This window comes from Anastrepha ludens, chromosome 4 (genome assembly GCF_028408465.1).
Source record: "Anastrepha ludens isolate Willacy chromosome 4, idAnaLude1.1, whole genome shotgun sequence".
In the NCBI taxonomy this organism is placed as follows: domain Eukaryota; kingdom Metazoa; phylum Arthropoda; class Insecta; order Diptera; family Tephritidae; genus Anastrepha; species Anastrepha ludens.
The window spans coordinates 58,741,143-58,763,534 of NC_071500.1; the positions used below are offsets into that span (position 1 = coordinate 58,741,143).

At 38.5% G+C, this 22,392-nt stretch overlaps 1 protein-coding gene across 1 annotated transcript in view; it reads left to right on the forward strand.

The window, feature by feature from the left end:
* The first annotated feature begins 11,150 nt into the window (after positions 1–11,150).
* Positions 11,151–22,392, forward strand: part of LOC128862515 (elongation factor-like GTPase 1) — a 40,852-nt gene continuing 29,610 nt past the window's right edge. The window contains exon 1 of the mRNA XM_054101183.1: positions 11,151–11,335. Within this exon, the coding sequence (XP_053957158.1) occupies positions 11,156–11,335 (180 nt within the window). The 5' untranslated portion in view covers positions 11,151–11,155. The remainder of the gene's footprint in view (positions 11,336–22,392) is intronic.

Here is a 22,392-nt window from a genome sequence, read left to right on the forward strand (position 1 = left end):
ATATGCACTGGGCCACATGTATGTACAGCGAAAATAATCCTGATACTATTTAGCACAACTCTTATTGGTAACACTGGCCAACAAAATTTCTTTTTTTTTTGACTGATGAATGGCTTATGACACAAGGTGTTTACAAATTTGACGTTAATTTTAAATATACCTTCATTTGTTTTCCAACAGCTCTTGGAACCGAGTTATTTGTAGCTTTCACCTATTTAATTTAATTTAATATCAACTAATTTAAATAAAAAAGAAATGTTCGGTTATTTTACTATTTTTTTTTGTACATTTAAAATAGCTCTCTGACGTCAACTTTTGCCAGAAAATCTCATAAAAGATTTTTGTAAAACGGCCGAGATGCATTATTTTCGAAATTAGTTAGGAATAATACAGAAAATTCGGTAACAGATTTAAAATCGTCGCTAAAAATTAGGCTATTGTGAGTTGTAATATTGGTTTCTATAGGTATTGTTACATTAGGATTCCACTAGGTCTATTGTTCTCCTAGTTTTCCTCAAGTAAACTGTACCCTCTAAATATATAAGAAAGGTGCTTGGGGAAAACATTAAATTATTCCACGTGATTATTGCTCATATATAGCCTTAAAGTTTGCGCTAAACTATAGTTAAACATTTAAATTATATATACTTATATATATACATTCTGTCAAAAAATATCGGGAATTGTTCATATGTCTTAATTTTTTGTTTTTGCTGGAATGTTGGTACAACTGTCCTCTATAGTGTCGCAGAGTTTGAGCGTGATCTGTCAATTAGCTTGTTTTTGGCATTTAATTATATCAGTCAACCGCAGGTGTGCTCTGCGATTTTCACTATGGATAAAAATATCAAACAAAGAATTTGTCTTAAAATTTGTGTTTTGAATGGGATTTTGTGTGCCGCATCGTTGAAAATATTGCAGAAAGCCTATAGTGAGTGCGCTTTATCAAAAACACGGGTCTATGAGTTGTATAAGGCTTTTGCAGAGGGCCGAGAAGTAGTTCAAGATCTGGTCGCCCATCAACGTCTTCAACGGATGAAAACGTCGACAAAGTCAAGGAAATGGTTGGAAACCCCTCATTTAAGTTTGGCTCGTTCCAAGAGAGCTGAATTTCTTTCAAAAAATTCAACGGAAGAAGGTGGCTAAAGACATGCTTGAGCAAGTGAATCAGACCCAACGTTTATCCAGCGCATCATAACAGGTGATGAGACGTGGCTATATGAGTTTGACATGCAAACCAGTCATCAGGCAGCTCGATGGCGCTATCTACATGAGCCGAAACCCTAAAAACCACGTCAAAGTGGGTCAAAAGGGAAAGTCATGCTACTCGTTTTCTGTGATTGTCATGGTGTTGTGAAATCGGAATTTGTTCCAAATGGTTCTACGGTAAATAAAGAATATTATTTGGAAGTTATACGACGTTTGAGAGAGAAGATGCGAAGGAAACTGCCCAATTTGTGGAAAGAAAACTCATGATAACGCACCGCCACACACGGCTCATATTATGAACACTTTTCTCACCAAAAACTCAAACAAATATCATAATTTTTGGCTTACACCTCTATCGAGTAAGACCGTTATCATAAAACCCTCCTTGGTTTTATATGGAATTTTCTTTTTCGTGTGAGCCGGCCTTGAAACGGCTATGACGGAACCATTCCAAATCATTTAATCACATAAATCACATTCAATTTTAGATGTTACCTAGCATTATACGGTGAAATGAACGATAAAAACTTCCTCTTATTGTATTGAATTTAAAATTTCTTTGCTTTAATTTTTACGCTTAATCCAGAAAGACCGTTTGTAGATGGTCTACCTTTTTTGTTACCTGGCGAGTGGACAAACACAGGTAATGTAAAATAGACTAAAAATTCGTTTTTAGCGTACCAAAATTAGCGTTACAAAAATTTTACATGATTTTTTGACGATTATTTATATTTTGCTGGATAGGGGGTTAATGACTACGTCATGAAGCAAATTTACGTATTTGGGCTGTAGAGTAATCGGAAACCATTCAAGAACACCTCTACATCCGTTGAAAGCAGAGTAACGGTAAATGCTATCACACTATGATAAAGAATGTTTGATGCCGGAAAATGAAACCCGTGCTGCGTCATCGTTCCGCTGAGATATTTATCTTTCGTCTCGGATCAGTGGTTTGGCCAGCAAGATAGTGGGATATCACACCTTTGGTATTTTATTTGTGAGTGTATGTAAAGTCAAAATGCTTTGAGAATAAACCAACTTCGATTGAGGCATTGAAATCCAACTTTACTTAAGTTATTCACGAGATACTAACCAAAGTCCTCCAGCGAGTCACTCAAAATTGGTGTTTCCGGATGGTCGTACTACGGCGAAGTTGCGGTCAACATAGGAAAGGGATTATAGATATATATTTGGCGCTTACACTCTTTTTAGGTGTTTGGCCGAGCTCCTCCTTCTTATTTGTGCCGTGCGTCTTGATATTCTTTCACAAATGGAAGGACCTACAGATTTAAGCCGACTCCGAATAAATATAAAGGTTATCTATCGCTATCGAGAGATGATTAACGATTTTTTATGGCCGGAATTGGATGGTATTGATCTGGACAACATTTATTTTCAACAAGACGGCGCTACGAGCCACACAAGCAACAAAACCGTGTTATCTCTCGAGGAGGTGATCACAATTGGCCACCGAGAACTTTTGATTTAACAACTTGTGACTTTTTTCTTTGGGGCCACGTGAAAGAGGAGGTCTACGCCAACAGCTCAGTACCTCAAAGATGTAATTCGCGAGGCTATCGAGGACATAGGGCAGCAACTTTGCTATTCGGTTATGGAAAATTTCATGGAAAGGATATTGTCCTGTAAGTGTGGTCGTGGTGCCTGATGTTATTTTCCACTATTAACGGCATACCTTCCTCTTTATAATGAAATAAACATCCGATCATTTACATTAAAAGATAGCATTTTTCTTTGAATATCAAAATAACACCTCTTATTGACAAACCTTTTACGTCACTGCGCATGAACAACGGCTGATTGGAAGAGCATAAGAATACATATGAAGTGAGTGGGTACAATTGCGCTATCAAGCCTCTGAAAGTTGGTTGACACCAGATCTGCCCCCGGACTGATTTTTCTAATATATATTTCATGGCTATACAAAGTTTTAGCCGATCTTCAAGTCAAGTTGGTTACGAAACAACATCCGTCATACAAATTATGTGTATTTTACGAGGCCATGCCTGATGAGTTGATCCAACTCATTCAAACTTGTTTAAGCTCAAAGCTCCTACCATACCGCCATAGCCTTAGCCATAACAATATTATGTCATCAATTATCGGTGACATTGTCATAAACAGCTGATATTTACATATAGTATCACATTTGTGCAGTTCGAAGTACAGAAAAAATAACTTCAAATCTCTATGGTTATGACGGAATTATGGCATGGCAACTCTAATCGATTACAGTGTTGCCCATATGTTGGTTCGATCAGCAAATGTATGGTGTACTGGTTATGACACCTCTACTTTGGGCTTTAATCAACGTCATCGACAACGTCCATGCTTCGAGTAAAATAGGCTACACATTAGTGGGATACAGAGTCCTACACATTTATGTTATTAGGTTCTGTCATTAATTCATTATCCGCTAGAACGGATATTCTTTAACCGACATTATCGACCGATCTCCGATAATCATTCGAGTATACTTGGGTCATTCTGCGTCCGCAGTTCGATCGCGTGTACTTACCGAGCCACATTTGGCAGTGCTGTTTTCTGTACACCCACTTTTCTACAGCGGATGTCCAACCAGCGAATTTGGTGCCAATGCTTCTTCCATTGTGGCCGTTGCTGCTGCTATTGCTGTTGTTGATGATCTTTTGTTGGCTTTAGCTTCCACTTTATTGAATCGTCTTCTCTGTAATCTGCTATAACTTCTACTTCAATGTTGTTCTTGTAGTTTTTGTGACTTGTTTATTTATCAGCCTGTCCATTCATGCGGCGAGTGTTCGTCCGTCCAACAACGTTCCGACCCGGTTCGCTTCGACCAGAGTGCGTTTGTCGCTTATTACTACGCGTTTCCCCGCCTTTTTTGCTGATGCAACTGTTGTTGCTATTTTTCTTCCTTTACGGAGTGGCTTTCATTTTAGTTGTTGTTATTGTTTTTGCACATTCTTGGTTTGTCATTTTTACTACGACCGGAAACTAGTTCCTTTTGTTGTTGTTTATTTAGTTTCATCTCTGGCTGGTTTGGTCCGTTCGTCGTCATGTTATTTACGCGCTTTGTTTTTGTTGCCGATGTTTTGATTTTCTTCTTCTATCACTTTTTTACATATTTTTTTTCGCTTCTCTTGCCGCTTCTGCGTCGCGTCGTCATTACCACAGTCACTGCCACCACTGTCCGTTCTGTACGCCGTGACGTGTTGTTATTTGGTATTCTCCATTTCAAATTATTTACCGTCGATTCGAATGGTCTGTTTACCTGCTGCGCCGCACTGCCGCTATCGTCGGCTTTACTCGTTTAGTCACTACACCAACCATGGCCAAGATGAGAGGAGTTAGCGCGTCTGCCAATCGACCAACGAACGTCCGGTCCAGCGCCGGTCAACTTGCTTCAACACTTTCGTCTCACTTTCAAGAATATTCTGGCCGCTGGCTCTTTCTCGAAGACTTCGTATATCGCTGTTTTTTGTTGCTTTATCATGCATACATAAGTATGTGTGTGCCCATGTGTCTACAGATATCATGACGAGCATCTATTGTTGTTGTTATTTTCAGCGCGCTCCATTAGCTCATTTGGAGCTTGGCAAAACAACCAAACCCCACGGCTGTGCCCATCGCTGTGGATTGATTCTCTCCAGCTGCGACTGTTGGCTGGTTGTTTGTATCTGCGTTTGCATTTGTTTTAAATGTGCGCATGCCAAACCGGTCGCAATAATAACAATAAACACATTGGATGCTGTATAATGAATGAATGAATGAATGAAAAACAGGAATAGTTTGGTCGTCAAGAGCTTCCTGTCCGCGTGCTTAGACAGTCTCCGACGTTTTTGTCGGTTGCAACATATTTTTGTTTGTAAGTAAAAAAATACCGGCCTTGTTTTTGTATTGTAACAGTATTCTTAGGTTTGTAAGTTTTTGTATACATTAGCTTTAGCTCACTTCATTTCCAAGGCTCCCTATAAAATTATTATTGGTTTTAGTTATAAAATTTATGTGCAAGCGTGGGTAATTTAGAAGGACACGTTTTAATTGCTGACGGAGAAGAAACAGAGCTTTTAATGACGAAAGCATGCAGCGAGAATTCTCCAATATAAAGAACCTGATCTCGAGGTCATGGATGTTGGATTACATTAATTATAATACGAAGAGCTGCAGCACTTTTGTAGGGGCGAGGTTGTTATGCATTTTGTCTGGTGTTTCGACAGGTTGGGACCAGAGGGAGAGGGGTGTTAGATGAGTGAGTTTGATGGGGCATGTGAAAAGATGGTTAGCGTAATGCGGGGTACTTTCACATACCGGACATATGTTTAGTATGTCGAGGTCAATTCTGGATAGGTAGGAGTTTAACCTACTACAGTATCCAGAACGTAATTGTGCCAAGATTACGCAGGACTCTCGGGGACGCTGGAGCTCTTCGTCTGCAATGGGTGGTGCTTGGAAGAAGATGACCTGGAATGGTGTTTAAGCTGAACTTCTTCAATCTGAAGTTTAAGCTTTAAGTTTTTAGCCGCAAAGCAAAAATATACCTAGAAATTTGTTACTCTTTACTGAGAAAACATGTTTTACTGACCGCTATCAAATTTCTTACAACAGGTCAAGCAAATACATATATCTGACAAGCTACCTTGGCAGTGCTCTCTGAAGTGATTTTTGCTTGCTGATACTATAGTGCGCATGAGTTCCTTGACTATCTGCGGTCTGCTCTTAGATAGGTGGGCTGACATGGGAAACGAACGAAAAGAGATAACAAAACCACAACTACCAATAATGGGTGTCTTAGCCGGACCTATTTTGGATGGGCGTTTATGTGGTAAGATTCAAAATAACTTCGATCCCCTTTTGCTATTTGGATAATGATGAAGTGGAATCATCTCATCATCTTCTGCACAGTTTCGCTACTTCTTACTATATCTCAGGAGGTATGAGCCTTGTGGAATTTTTATTGATCTTCATCCTGAGTATGCACTCAGCACAATCCACTAGAAAATTCGTCCTTTAAATATGGGGACTGCGGAATTGATTATCTTAATATCAGACAAAGTTTTATCTAGTGTATTCTGTGAGGCACAGAAAATCATCTGCCACTGAAATTAACATTAGCATCGACTGGAAATTTACAACTCTTGTTAAAGGAAAAACACGAAGCTCGATTAGTGAGGCTCGAAATGAAAAATAAACATATGACTTCTCATAAAAATTAACTTAATTAATTGTATTGACTAGAGGTGGAAAACTATCGACGGCACTATCGACACTATCGATGGTTGGGCGCTATCGAGCCACAATCGATAGCAGCAGACACTTGCGATAGTGGGCCATCCACTATCGATGGTGCCATCGATAGCAGGCGTCTCACATCGCCAAAAAAACTTGTTCGCGCTTGTTTTGTATCAGCAATTTCCAAGAAGAAAAAATAGATAGATATGGAGCGCTTTTTAAAAATAGGTATGTTTAATATATTATACATAAGTATTTTGATCGACAATGTGTGGAATTTAAGGTAAACGTCGAGTGTCCCCCTCAACTATCGACAAGCAGGACTGCGAGTGCAATAGCACTGACTCTGAACCAGATAGACAGATTATTACAAAAAAAAGTAAAATTTCCTATGTCTGGAAGTATTTCAAGAGGTCCGACGACAAAAAATTTGCAAAATGTCTTGACTGCGGCAAAGAATACAAGAACTCTGTAGAGTCCTACTTCAAAAGAGCCGTCTTGTACGATTCGAATTTTAAGCGAAAGACGAACATTGACAAAGCCTTAACTGAAATGGTTGCCAAAGATGTGCAGCCCTACAATATTGTAGAAAATGAAGGATTTGTACAATACACTCAGGTATTGGATCCTAGATACAAACTACCGAGCAAGGCACACTTACGAGATGTGCTTATGTTAAATTATTTCAAGGAAACCTCTGCCAAGTTATCAGTAATACTTCAAAATGTTTCGGATATAGCTATTACATGTGACTTGTGGACATCAAGTGCCAATGCTAGTTTTTTGACTGTGACGGGCCATTTTGTTTATAATCACGAATTAAAAACAGCATCATTGGCTACGAAAAAACTGTTAAGCACAACTAATCACTGTTCGCAAAACATTGCAGATACATTGCGAGAAATATTTATTGATTGGAACATCCTCAATAAAACGGTATGCATTGTAACAGATAATGCAAGCTCCATGCTTAAAGCATGTGAAATATTGCAAATTAGCAATTTGCCGTGCTTTGCGCACACTATTAATCTGATGGTGCAAGATGCTTTAAAAGTTGATGACGTAGTACTTCAAGATTTATTTACTAAGTGTAAATCAATTGTTCGATTCTTTAAAAAAAAGCACTATAGCGAATGAAAAATTTAAATTAGCTCAAGAAGTCTCGGCGTATACTTTGTTGCAAGAAACACCCACTAGATGGAATAGTTTCTATTTCATGATTGAGCGTATTTTAGAAACGAACGATGCCATTGCCAAAGTCTTATTATCAACGACAAATGCACCGCAGCCATTTACTGCTGAGGAAATACTTGCGCTAAAAGATATTGAAAAGGTATTGGCTTTCTTTCAGCAAGCAAGTGAGAAAATTTCTGGTGGAAAGTATGTAACCATATCGCTAATTATACTCATGGTATATGGACTTTTCCGCAAAACCGATAGTGTTTCACCTCTGCTACAAACTTTGCAAGGAAAAACTATGACAAAAATATTAATGGAGTCAATAAAGAAACGCCTTTCCATATATGAGCAAAGGACAGTCTGCATGATGGCTACGCTATTGGATCCACGCTTTAAAAAAAATGGATTTCAACACAGCTCAAACGCTGAACTAGCAGCAACATTTTTTGAAAATGAACTAGCAAAATATCCCGTCAAAGAGTCCCTAATTAATCTGCCCGTCGCACCGGATACAAGTTCCCAGGACTCTTTGTTTGATTTTTTGGGTGAGTGATCGATGAACAAAGTTGGAAACTCACGAGTGGATGCAATCCTGACTAAAAGGCAATATCTGGAGAGGGCAATTGCCGCTCAAGATATGGACCCTCTGTTATGGATGAAGGTATGCCTAAAAAACGAATTATAAATTCTATATAATTAAATATATTACTTTTTTCCAGGTGAATCAAACTGAATTTCCCTCTATTGAAAGGCTGTTTTGCAAATATCTTTGCATTCCCGCTACGTCCGTAGAATCCGAAAGAACTTTCAGCAAGGCGGGCCAAATTATTTCAGAGAGGCGAACCCGACTCAAAGAAAAAAATGTTAACATTCTTTTATTTTTGAACCGTAACTTTTGGTTTAAATAAACTATAATTTTCTTGTATTCATTTAAAATAAATTTGTTTGTCGGGCTATACTATCGATGGCACTATCGACACTATCGATGGTTCAAAATTAACTATCGTCGAATATCGATGGCGCCCACTATCGATAGTTCTCCACCTCTAGTATTGACATAGTGATTTCTGTCGGAGCAGCAGGAATGAAAAAAATGCAGAATTCGATTCCCTTTTTTCCAAATTTCTTCTTGCTCGGTGTTCCTGGAAACGCTGATTGAGATTTAGCTTAAGATATGTAAGAATAGGGCTGGTCATCACAAGGAATATCTGTGCTGCTGAATGAACTTCATCTCTGAGCATCTTGTCTATCCTCGCCCAACCCACAAACGAATAGAATATAAGAGAACCGAAAAAGGAACTCTCAGAGTCTTTTGTATTATAAATTTTATACGAAATAACTCCTTATTGTTATTTATATATTTTCTATGATGCTGAAGAAAAAAGTTCGATCTTCAGAAGTGGTTAAGTTGAACCACTTTTATAGAAGCATAGCAGTTGTAGGCGATCCCAATAGCTCCGCCCTGCACCAAGACTGCCAAATTTGTCATGTTCTACCATTTGCAAAACGTGAGGATAAGCCTTGTCCAGCTGATTTTAATTTGTATGTGTACACAAATTGATCAAAATATTTATGCGAGAATTTTAATTGTTACAGAAGAATTTAATAAATAATCCGAAAATTTCATTATTTCAATACATAATTCATGGAAGTGTAGAATTCTTCTTGTTGTTGAAATCTGCAACATTTCAGCTGCCTATTAACGGAATGAAAGTAGTCAAAGCATCTAAAGGCGTTAAACAAACAATTTTTTTGATTGCTTTATTTTTTTTCGGATTTTTAGTGGATTCACTTTGTACGAATTCGCCTTGAAAAGTCATAGAGCACTTGCTAAATGTTTCAAAATATATAGTGCAATAAGGCTATTCCGAGGCTTTGTTGGGGTTTTCATTGGGAGGGATTTTTATGAGGCGGGTCCCAAACCAAGCTATCCTGGGTTGCTTCGCCTTCTCACATTAGTTCGCTCTCAGACGGGTGTTCGGAAGCTACCCAATGGATACTTGGGCTAAGCCAGGAAGTTGTGCGCTGCTGGACACTCCCAAAAGAATGACAAGCAGTGGACTTCTACATATGGAACAAGCCTCTCGGCCAAAATTGCATAAGCGTTTATCGCGCCCATTAAGAAGAAGAGTAGGGCGATTGTTATTATTATTATGAGCATCGCGACCAGAAATATCTATTGTGTCGCTTTTGTGAATTCAGAGCATTTCACTAAGCTCAAATGTCTCAATAAATTTTATTTTTTATCCTATTCGGAGAAGCAGTCCCAAACAGGAGCCTTAACAAGATGTTTAACAGTTCGTTGAAGTTGTCGAATGTAAGCAATGCCCCAACGCTGACGTTTGCAACTATTCGCCTAAAAGAAAGATTCAATTCAATTGCTCCATTTCCTTCTGAATTTGTCTTAGCGCATGAAAGCCGTTTTTCAATGTGCGATAATGGAAGAATTAGGTTTTCTACACGTAAACGACCTTGAATCATGGCTTTGAATACATTTAACACCACCTCTCCATAAAACTGCTTCAGCTTCGACTATGTCACCAAAAAATAATTGATCTTCTGATCTTACTTTGGAGAGATATTTTTTTGGGCTTGTCCAGAGAATCCGTCAGTGTTTTTAACTTCGGTATAAATTGCACCCATTTATTCACGAACGTCTTTGACTTTTGAAAATATTTTGCTGCAAATGCACGTGACATTTTAGGACCTTTAGGGTGTGTACATGGGAGGAGCGCTGCTACAAATCGCATTATAAATTTCTCACAAGACGAACAAATTGCACAACGCGTATTGTGAAAAAGATAAACCTCTCTAACAGCATGTACATTTTTTTATAACGGAACTCTAAGTCTAAATTTTACCGGTCATGCTTCTTAAGAGAGATGTTAGGGGTAAGCTTATGCTTAAACCTAAGAAAATTTGGTTTTTGAGTTCAGATTTTGATAATCAGAATAAGCAGCTTTTTTTACTTGACTAAACCTCAGAAAAAATACATAGTTATATAGGTAGTGTAAGGTCTCGTTTTATGCGGATTATTTTTATGTGATTTTGAAGTTGTGCGGTTTGCATTTCATCCAAAAATTTCTTGGAGCATTATCGCGAAGTTTAATTACTGATTACATTTTCAGAAAAAAAACTACCCAGAACGAAAATGAAGTCTGTGAAAAACCATCACCTTTACTGCAAATTCTAATTCTCGTATATATTACAGAGTCATATGGATATTGATGTTCTTTATTTCCTTAGAAATAGTCAAAATTCAAAATATAGGGGCTCGAAATCCAGCTTTGCTTCCATGAATTTTTTGTTTAGAGTTGCCATTGGAATACTTCACTCACCAAAAAAAGTCGGTGAAGAACAAATTGACTCACCCCAATATCATTAATAGAAATTATAGACTCGCTCTCTCTGCAGTTTTCAGCATTAATAGCAGAATTTGTTCATTTGATTTTATTTGTTTTAATGTAAGCTTATTTCAAATACATATGCATGTACTAATGCGTGTTTTATAATCGAATCTTGTTTTCTATTCGCAGGAAAAATGTACGCTGTAATTGGTCGACGCCATGGAAAAATTCTATCCGGTGATCTGACTCAGGGCAGTGGTAATTTCTCAGTAATGGCTATATTACCAGTCATTGAGTCATTCAATTTCGCACAAGAGATACGCAAGCAAACCTCGGGCTTAGCTAGTCCACAATTGGTGTTCAGTCATTGGGAGGTAAGACAAGATGAAAATGGTTTAAGCAAATAAATCTGCATTTAATTTTTTTTTTGTTGCAAATTTGACACCAAAAATAAATCTTTATTAAATCGGTAGACCTCTCATCATATCAATTCACTAAATAAACTGTTGTTTAAAAATATTCAATCTTAATTTTAGCGCAACTACAAATGGATTTGCATGTGAAAATTAGAATTCGTTCTAATTTTCTGTGGTTTTTGCGAACCACTATAATTTCCATTTAATATTGTTTTAGTAGCGCAACTAATCATCTATTACAGATTGTCATAACGTTTTCCTGCGCTTGAAAGCTGAGCTAACTTCCATTTAGCTGATCAGCTAAATTATTGTTATCTAATATCCATTTGGCAAGACCTTCAATTAATTTTTCGCTTCTTATTTATCGTCGTTGACACATTCGGTTAAGGTTGATCGATCCAAAGCCAATGACTCCTTCCCTACTAATTAAATCAGTTGCTGAATTCAGTTGGTCTTACGAGCCATCAATCGCTGGAGTTATGAAAAAGTGCGCTTTTATCTTGCAAAGTCTGGAAGACACCGTAAAAATTATTAATACCGTGTCGTAATACCATTTACCTTATTTCCTACTAATTATGAAAGGGACTAAAATTGAAAGCATAACCAATATACCTACTAAATCACCGTTTGTCACAGTGCGGTGGCTCAATTCTGCTAGCTGACCGGCTGATTGGTTGGCTGGCTGGCTGGCCGGTGTTCGAAAGGCAGCTGTTTTAATTGCCTTCCAAATGATTAACCAATGTTTCTGTTCTTTTAGCCTTCATTCTTTCAGTGTTCTTTCGCTGTTGCCAAGCAAATTCGTATTGCAAATTAATGGCGCGTTGCTAATATTATGTGGTTTTTTATGATAAACTTCTCAGTTGGACGTCTGTAAGCAGCTTGGAAAGTTCTTTGTTTGTTGTCTCGCCCAGAGCTCGATAATAATGAGGATAATTAATGTTGCCGCTTTACGTTTTTGCTAGCCTCTTTTTTTCGTATTGGTTTTTCTCCGTATTTGATTTTGTTTTCATGGTTTGTCGTAGCTGTATGATGCAAGTCCAGCAACAGCTGTGAAATTTTAAATTTATTGACTATTACGCTTGCCAGATTTAAGTATGTAAGTATACATACATGATAGAAATACAAAAAATAATGGATATTAAATATTTGCATATAGTGGGTATCAGAATATTATCTGTCAAAAACAGTGACACTATAGACCTTAGACGTTTCAACAGGACTCGTCACCGTCTCACAAAGCTCGAGTGAACCGAGAATGGCTAAAAAACAACGTTCCGAATTTCCTAACGTCCACACAATGGCTCTAAAATTCACCAGATTCGAATTCGATGGATTATTCTCTTTGGGTCATTTGGAAGAGTAAGGTCCGACCTATAAGATTCCGAGTCTCGAGGCGCTGAAAAAAGCCATTGTCCACGAGTGGGCCAAAATACATGCAAATCACATTTGGGCAGTTTACGAGTCGTTTCTGGACCGTCTTGATTCTAAATTTTGTATTATTTTCACACATTTTTTTATTTGAGTTGAATAAAACTAATTTTCCAAACTAAATGTGGTGTCCTGTTATTGTGGTGTATGAAAAAAAGTAAATAATCCGAAGTGAACATTGATTAAGCGCAAGGATATGCATTTCGTCCAGACGTATGATACGCATTAGGATGGCCCAAATGAAAATTAATTAGTATTATTTTCGACAAATTTTACGCTATTCTTTATTAAAAAAACAAAAAATTAACTATTTTTATAGGGACCATGAATATTCGAAAATTTATAAAAAAATATTTATCTCTTTTTATTTTTGGTATAATCTGTTGACATTTGTGAAGAAAATTCGAAAAATAAATGAAAAAGTATCTATACGTAAACAAATAATAAAATTATAAAATACCAAAGATAATTTTTTCCCATGAGAAGTCAATGATAACAATCAAAGTGTATGCGGTGGGAAAATATTTAATAATAATATATTAATAAAAAATAGGTGTCTCATTTGTTTGGTCATAGAGCAAATGTTGGGTGCTGCATCAAGACGAACACATTGTTTTTTTTTGTGGTCATTCTTATTCACATACACATGATCGATAGTCAAGATTTCGAGCAGGAAAGAGCCTTTAGTTGCTGGTTATATTTGACATTTACTTACAGTTACATCTGTTTTTACTTTAATTATGTATTCAGCACTTGAACGTCTCGTTTTATTGAAGGCGAACCAAGATGATAGCAGTAGTACAGGGTCACGCAAAAGTAAACACCCTATAAATTTACAATTTTGGCAAAAGGCGTTGTACGTGAATCATATTTGACACTTGTGATCTATACACTTGTGAACAAGCACTGAGCGATTAAAGTAGAAAATAAATATTTCGATCACTTAAAATCATTTGTTTTATTTAGTAAATGAGTTATTAAAAAAAAGTGGTGATTAATTTTGCGCCATGAGGTCGAAGTGCAAACCTCATTTTCATATTCATTCATTAAAGCAGGGTAAAATTTAAAGGTATACCTGTATTTGAAATATCCTGTATGAACGCACTTTTATACAGACATACAGGGTCCGGTATTTAAAAAGGCCATACATGTACTTTGGAAAATTACTTTTATTCAATTCAAAGTAAAAAATGTGTGAAAATAATACCAAATTAAGAGAATAAATTTACTTTTGCTCGATATGACCACCTTTTGCCTTGACTGTGGGCTTGAGATGGTCCAGAATCGCAAGCTGTCCGAATGTGACTAGCACGTATTTTGGGCCACTCGCGGACAATGGATTTTTTCAGCACCTCGAGGCTGGCGAATTTTTTAGTTCGGACCTTACAATCCAAAATGGGCCAAAGAGAATAATCCATCGGATTCGTGTCTGGTGAATTTGGGAGCTTTTTTGTAGTCGTTATGAATTTCGAAACGTTGTTTTATAGCCATTCTTGGTTCACTCGAGCTTTGTGAGACGGTGCCGGGTCCTGTTGAAACGTCCATGGTCTGCCATCGAAATGTTTGTCTGCCCACGCCTTCAAAGCAACCTCTAGAATACTTTCCCGATAATATTTCGCATTTACCTTGACGCCAAGCTCGATGAAAACGATTGGAGAGCGCTCACTCGGACCCCCAAGTAATACGGTTTTAAATAAATATTATTAAAATATATTGTATATTAAAATGCAAATCTAATGCGTTTATGTGGCACATTTATTTTCGTTGTTCAAGCGTATTTTTTAAAACTGCAAAGAACATAAACAAGCTTCAACTCATTCATGCATAGAAAATACAAATATAAAAACTTAGCAAAATACATGACAAAAACGAACTCGGACATTTATATAAAGTAGAGTTAGGCAAATCATATTTAAGAAAATGCAATATAACTAATGTTTAGTGGGCAAGACTTTATTTTTTCTCACAGCATTCAGTCTTCTTGGCATGGACTCGAGCAGCTTCTTGCATGTTGAAGGATCTATTTTCCCCCGCTCTTCTTTAATAGTATTTTCTAGGTCTTTCTTGCCTCAAATAACGTGATTTTCAGATGGGTTTTCAAATGTGCCCACAGATGTTCAATTAAGTTGATGTCTGGAAATTGTAGAGGTGTTTCAAGTACTTTAGGGCAATTTTAAATAAGCCATTGACGGATATCAAGTGCCTTATGCCTGAGATGGTTGTCATTTCTTCCCCCGTAGGTCCTCTTCACATATATGATTGTCCATGCGACCTAAATATGTTAAAATTGCTTTCATCTGCAAATGAAACGTGGTTCCGGAAATCGAAATCCTTATCGAAACCGAAAAATCGATTTCCTATTCGAAATCCTTATTATTTTCCCATGACGCTTTGCGAATTTTATTCGCTTGTGTCGGTTAACCTCATTGAGGAAAGGGTTTTTTCGTGCAACTCTTCCATTATATTTCGCAACACTATACGTATACGTATTTGAGGACATGCACCTGGAATGTCCGGTCCCTTAATGGGGAAGGTGCCTCTGCCCGGCTGGTTGATGTCCTCGTGAGAGTAAAGGCTGACATCACTGCCATCCAAGAGATGCGATGGACGGGGCAAGGTAAGAAAAACCTAGGACCTTGCGACGTCTACTACAGCTGCCATGTAAAGGAGCGCAAATTCGGTGTCGGATTTGTTGTGGGAGAGAGACTTCGTCGCCAAGTACTGTCGTTCACTCCGGTGGACGAGCGTCTCGCAATAATCCGCATCAAAGCGCGATTTTTCAACATCTCGCTAATTTGCGCCCACGCCCCGACGGAAGAGAAGGACGATGGGACCAAGGATTCTTTCTATGAGCGCTTGGAACGTTCCTATGAGCGCTGCCCCCGCCACGACATAAAAATCGTGCTTGGCGACTTCAACGCCAGGGTGGGCAAGGAGGGAATTTTTGGTCCCACAGTCGGAAAATTCAGCCTGCACAACGAAACATCCGGCAACGGACAGAGGCTGATCGACTTCGCCGGGGCCCGAAACATGGTAGTCTGCAGCACCAGATTCCAGCATAAAAAGATACACCAAGCTACCTGGCTGTCCCCTGATCGAAAAACGCGAAACCAGATCGATCATGTTGTGATAGATGGAAGACACGCTTCTAGTGTATTAGATGTACGTACGATCCGAGGACCCAACATCGACTCGGATCATTACCTTGTTGCAGCCAAATTGCGCACACGCCTCTGTGCAGCAAAAAACGTACATCTACCTACGCAAAGAATTTTCGACATCGAAAAGCTGCAATCACAACAGACAGCCAGAAGATTCGCCACTCGACTCTCACTCCTGCTCTCGGAGAGCACTGCCCAACACACCGGCATGCGCGAGCAATGGAGCAACATTTCTCGTTCACTACGTACCGCCGCCGAAAAAGAAATCGGATTCCGGCGAGCCCGAAAAAACAATTGGTACGACGAGGAATGTCATGCTGCCGCCGAAAGAAAAGATGCCGCCTATAGAGCCACGCTGCGATCGGGCGCAACGCGAGCCATGTGGGATCGCTACAGAGAGCTGAAAAAGGAAGAGAGACGTATTATCCGACAAAAGAAACGTGAGGCCGAAATACGTGAGTGCGAGGAGCTTGAGATGCTGGCCAGTAGGAACAACGCCCGAAAATTCTACCAGAAAGTTCGGCGGCTTACAGAAGGTTTTAAGACCGGGGCGTTTTCCTGTAAGAACAAAGACGGCGAACTGGTGACTGACGTACAGAGCAATCTTAAATTATGGAGGGAACACTTCTCGAACCTGTTAAACAGTGACAGCTGCGCATGTCATAGAGAAAGTGAAGATCCCGATACCCCAATCGTTGACGACGGAATTATCGTTCCGTTACCCGACCATGACGAGGTGAGAATAGCAATATCACGGCTAAAGAACAACAAAGCCGCGGGCGCCGACGGACTGCCGGCTGAGCTATTCAAATATGGCGGCGAGGAGCTGGTAAGGTGCATGCATCAGCTCCTATGCAAAATATGGTCGGATGAAAGCATGCCTGCCGATTGGAATTTAAGTGTGCTCTGCCCAATCCATAAGAAGGGCGATCCTGCAATTTGTGCCAATTACCGCGGGATTAGTCTTCTAAATATCGCCTATAAGGTTCTAGCGAGCGTATTGTGTGAAAGGCTGAAGCCCACCGTAAACCAACTGATTGGACCTTATCAGTGTGGCTTCAGACCTGGAAAGTCCACCATCGACCAAATATTCTCAATACGCCAAATCTTGGAAAAGACCCATGAAAGGAGAATCGACACACACCATCTTTTCGTCGACTTCAAAGCTGCATTCGACAGTACGGAAAGGAGTTACCTGTATGCCGCTATGTCTGAATTTGGTATCCCCGCAAAACTAATACGGCTATGTAAGATGACGTTGCTCAACACCAGCAGCGCCGTCAGAATTGGGAAGGACCTCTCCGAGCCGTTTGATACCAAACGAGGTTTCAGACAGGGTGACTCGCTGTTGAGTGACTTCTTTAACCTGATGTTGGAGAGCATCGTACGAGCCGCAGAACTTAATCGCTCAGGCACAATATTTTATAAGAGCGTACAATTGTTGGCGTATGCCGATGATATTGATATCATCGGCCTTAACAACCGCGCTGTTAGTTCTGCCTTCTCCAAACTGGATAAAGAGGCAAAGCGAATGGGTTTGGTGGTGAACGAGGACAAAACGAAGTACCTCCTGTCTTCAAACAAACAGTCGGCGCACTCGCGTATCGGCACTCACGTCACTGTAGACAGTTATAATTTCGAGGTTGTAAAAGACTTCGTTTATTTAGGAACCAGCATTAACACCGATAACAATGTCAGCCTTGAAATCCAACGTAGAATCTCTCTTGCCAACAAGTGCTACTTTGGACTAAGTAGGCAACTGAGCAGTAAAGTCCTCTCTCGACGAACAAAACTAACACTCTACAAGACTCTCATCATGCCCGTCCTAACGTATGGCGCAGAAGCGTGGACGATGACAACATCCGATGAAGCGACGCTTGGAGTGTTCGAGAGAAAGATTCTGCGTAAGATTTTTGGACCTTTGCACGTTGGCAACGGCGAATATCGCAGGCGATGGAACGATGAGCTGTATGAGCTTTACGGCGACATAGACATAGCGCAGCGAATAAAGATCCAGCGGCTTCGTTGGCTGGGTCATGTCGTCCGAATGGATACAAACGCTCCGGCTTTGAAAGTATTCGATGCGGTACCAGCTGGTGGTAGCAGAGGAAGAGGAAGGCCTCCTCTGCGTTGGAAAGATCAGGTGGAGAAGGACTTGGCTTCACTTGGTGTGTCCAACTGGCGCCGGTTAGCACGAGAAAGAAACGACTGGCGCGCTTTGTTAAGCTCGGCCAAAATCGCGTAAGCGGTTATCGCGCCAATTAAGAAGAAGATACGTATACTTTCGAGTTTGCAGTTAATGTTAAGGTGTTGGGCGACTACTGTTGTGAACTTAGGAGCGCTCAAATTTGTATTTTTCTCAATTTCTTGCACTGCCCACCGTTCATCTTCATCCGAAAACAGTTTTGGTCGCCCCGATTTCTTCTCATTTTCCACGGCTTTTGTTTCTTTGAAAAGTTTTAGCACGCCGTATACAGTCGAACGGGGTCTGTCCAGTATTTTTGCGATTTCCCGAATGGTTTTACCCTTTTCATGATGACTAATAATCAAATTTCTGACTTCAATTGAGCTTTGTCCAGGCGTCTACCCATGTTTATAATTTGTATTTTTATTCAACAAAACATGACTGAAATTTTACTTTTATTTATTACGTTTGGTTCTTTCTTTGCACTGTTCCAGAAATGCCAGATGTTCGACTTTTTTTGACATCAATTGAGAATGAGAACGCTGCATGATAAATTTTTTAAAACAAGGAAGAAATGGATACGTAAATTATTTAAACTATTTTTTAAATCCTATTTGAATACCCAATAGAAAAATATAAAAATAAAAATATTTTCCTTGCATTTTTTACTAAAATTTTGAATTTAAAGCATCTAGAAAGGTTGTACATGCCAATTATATATTTGCGTACGAATATAATTTTAAATGTACATTAATTACATGCAAGTATGTAGGTGTGTTTCTTTATGAAAAATTGAATCCGCCAAATGTCCCATCCTATAAGTATTATACGACTAAGTCATACATATGTATGAACGCATTCGTTTCTTTTCGTTTGCTTATCCATTGTTTGCAATAAAAATGTCACTTGACAGTGTGACAATCAGCTTGACAATTAAAACCGTTAACCAAGAGCGTTTTGTATGCGCTGCTAGTTCATATCATTATTACCGCTGATCTCGTGTGCTTGTTATTGTTCGTGTTTTTGTTGACATGTTAAGTTGTCGAGAGTATGTGGCAGTTCTGCTGCTCGCGCGTGGGTGGAGTTGTCACGTGCGGCGGCTACGATAATTGCATTACCTTGCAAACATAGTGTTGCCAGAATATTTTGTATCTTATCTCCTATGTAAATCTCAGTTACTCAGAAATGTGAAGAAAGATGGAGGATAAATAAATTTTCATTTGTGTTAGGTCCTTTACATTAAGCATAGAAATATGAGTGGAAATCGTAACCACAATTAGGACTCTTATCGAATTTCACGAAAACCGGTTTAAAATTTAATACAAAAAAAAGGTAACATATAGAAATTTAGCAAAGACTAGGTGCAAGCCAAATACCAACTATAGAGAGGGCAGAATTCTAATGCAGAATACTACCTTGAGGAGAATCCCTCAGTAAGTCCTGTTGTCCTTGCAGCAAACTCCGTAGGATAGATTGAAAAAACAGTAAGGGAAGCAACAGTAAGGCGCAGTTAAAAAACACAAAGATCACAATTTATGTTGTACGAAAAGTGATAGACATAAGTCCAGCGTACAAATCCAAGGGCCTCGCCTTTGCTAAGGAGTACATAAAAAAGCCAATTGAGTTCTGACATAGGGTGTTGTAGACAGATGAGTCCTCATTTCAATTTTAGTTGAAAGAAAATGCATGCGTTTGCCACAAAACCTACGTAGTTGGGGTGCGTGCCCTTCTACGTGTATGGAGAGTTCGTACCCATTGACGGTACTCTAAAAAAAAGTCGCTTATATTGGTATACTTAATAATCACAAGCAACGGCTGGATTTGAGTGCAGTAAATGAAACTGTTCTATCTTACCCACCCCAAAGTCCAGATCTAAGCATTATTGAAAATGCATAAAACAATCGACGAAAGGATTGGGATAAGCTTTCGGAATAAGGACATTTGGGATAAGCTCAACATTCCATTTCTACACAAATTAATAGACTCCATTCCCTCCACGCTGCAAACAGTATTTAATCGATGTCAAAGGTAATGAAACGGAATATAAATCAATATTATTACAAAATATTAATACATAATAACATCTTAAAATAGCATTTAATTCCACAAACAAGCATTAGTTTGAGGAAAAATAATTCCATTAATTTCTCGGTAGATGGCTATCTCGTAAAGTATCAATCAAACAATTTAAAGTTTTTTTTTTTTGTTTGTTCCATACCGGTGTGAGTTACAGGGTATTAATAATGGAAGTCAACAAAGAGAAAGTTCTTTACATTTTACAGTTTTTCTTTGATGCAGGCGAAAATGCAAGCCAGGCCTATGAAATTGTGAATGGTGTTTAATTTCAATTTTGGTTTCGTCGATTCCGAGCAGGCATTTTTGATGCTAAAAATTCACCTCGCACAGGCAGGCTCGTCGTCAAAAATGTCGATAAAATCGCAGAAATAATCGAAGTTGACCAGGATGTTAATAGTCGTAGCATCGCACAGTGCGGCCGATTCCCAAAAAGCTGGCCAAAAGTCGAAAAAAAAAGTTTCTAGATAGAGTTTTTTTGTCTTTGGGTTGGCTACAGTAATGCCTTGAGTAGTGAAAACCGTTCATAGTAACGCCCCTAAATTAACATGCATCTTGATTATGTTCTAGAATATACGCTATTTCACGTGAGGGGGTGGCCAATAGGGGTGGAAGAGGGTGGATTTTCAAAATTTTAAGATCAAATTCGTAATCAGCGACCCCGACAACCCCCGAGTAAGAAATTTTGAATCAATTACTTAATTTTTTGAGTTTTGGCCAGCTTTTCGGTAATCGGCCGCACTGTGCATCGCCCCGGGGCTAAAGGTCGACCATAAAACAATTTTACGGCATTTGATCAAATTAATAACTTTTTAATGTTGTGTAAATACTTGTGACGACGGGAGCTTTTATTCAAGCGCTTGCTTTAATGTGAAATATGCGGTTGTCTTTTTGAATTTGCACTAGTTATCTTTGCATACTCAAAATATTTCAACAACAACATCATTTATCAATACAGTCCTTTAACATCAACAGATAAAGGCTTTCTCGTAAACAGTGTCAACAATTTCAACTTTGTGTAAATACTTTTTGCTATGGCTGTATGCACGATATGATTTTGTTATTAATGTATCGTATACATATGTATGCAGTTCCGATTCATCTTTTTCGTCCATTTTGGTTGAATACAATTTTGAAATTTGTATTATTGAACAGAATACCCATTTCAGTGGTTGACTGAAAGGCTGTGCAACAAAATTTAAAAGCCTCACATTGAATATGAATGGGCATTAATGCCTCTAACAAATCCATAAAAAATACTTTAAAAAACTTAAAGTTCCATAAGTACGTGCAAACAAAATCTGTATGCGAGTAATTTTTAAGAGTAACCAGCAAAATACAAACATACTATGTATATGTATATGTATTTCAATTTCAGTATGGAAATCCTTACAATCCACTATGGACTGAAATTCAAATTTTTTGGCATAAATTAGAAGGAGTGGTACTAGGCGATTGAAATTTCGCATACAGGTTATATAGGACTTAATTAAGAAAAATTCCAAGAATGGATGAAATCGGTCATTCCCCAGGGGTACCTCCCTTGGACCTATAGTAAAAATTTTTTAATTTCAGCTCCTAAAATTGCGATATCTTAACGAAAATTGGTAAATATGTTATTCTCGTAATACGTATCGAGGATACCAAAAATAGTTGAAATCGGCCAGTCCCTAGGAGTACCTCCCTTGGACCTATAGTAAAAATTTGGTTTCATAAAATGAAAAATTTGTATATGATAGGCAAAAGTGGTCAAATGATTTTATTATCCAAATATTTATACATATGTTTTTACTGAAACAATTATTTTTATAATAACATTAACTGTACATCTGAAATGAGAGAGAAGTTACAGAATTATTAAATTCACTTGAATATACAATAATACAAAAAGTTATATGTACCAAGCAAATCATTCGAAATCACAGTCTTCCGTATCTAAAACTAAAGCGTTCTCCACAACGCCTGCTTCCGATATATCGGAATTAGAATTATCCGAATCGTATTCAGATCCCCCTGGCAAGTGGTTGACAATTTGAAGCTCACTTGAAGGTGCAAGCAATTGTATTATTTCTTCTGGTAGCTTCTCTCTTTTCCGCTATTTTTCTCTAGCGGATAAAGACAAGCTGGAAAGAAGGGGGTCTGAAGAATCCATTGCTCTATTGAAAACA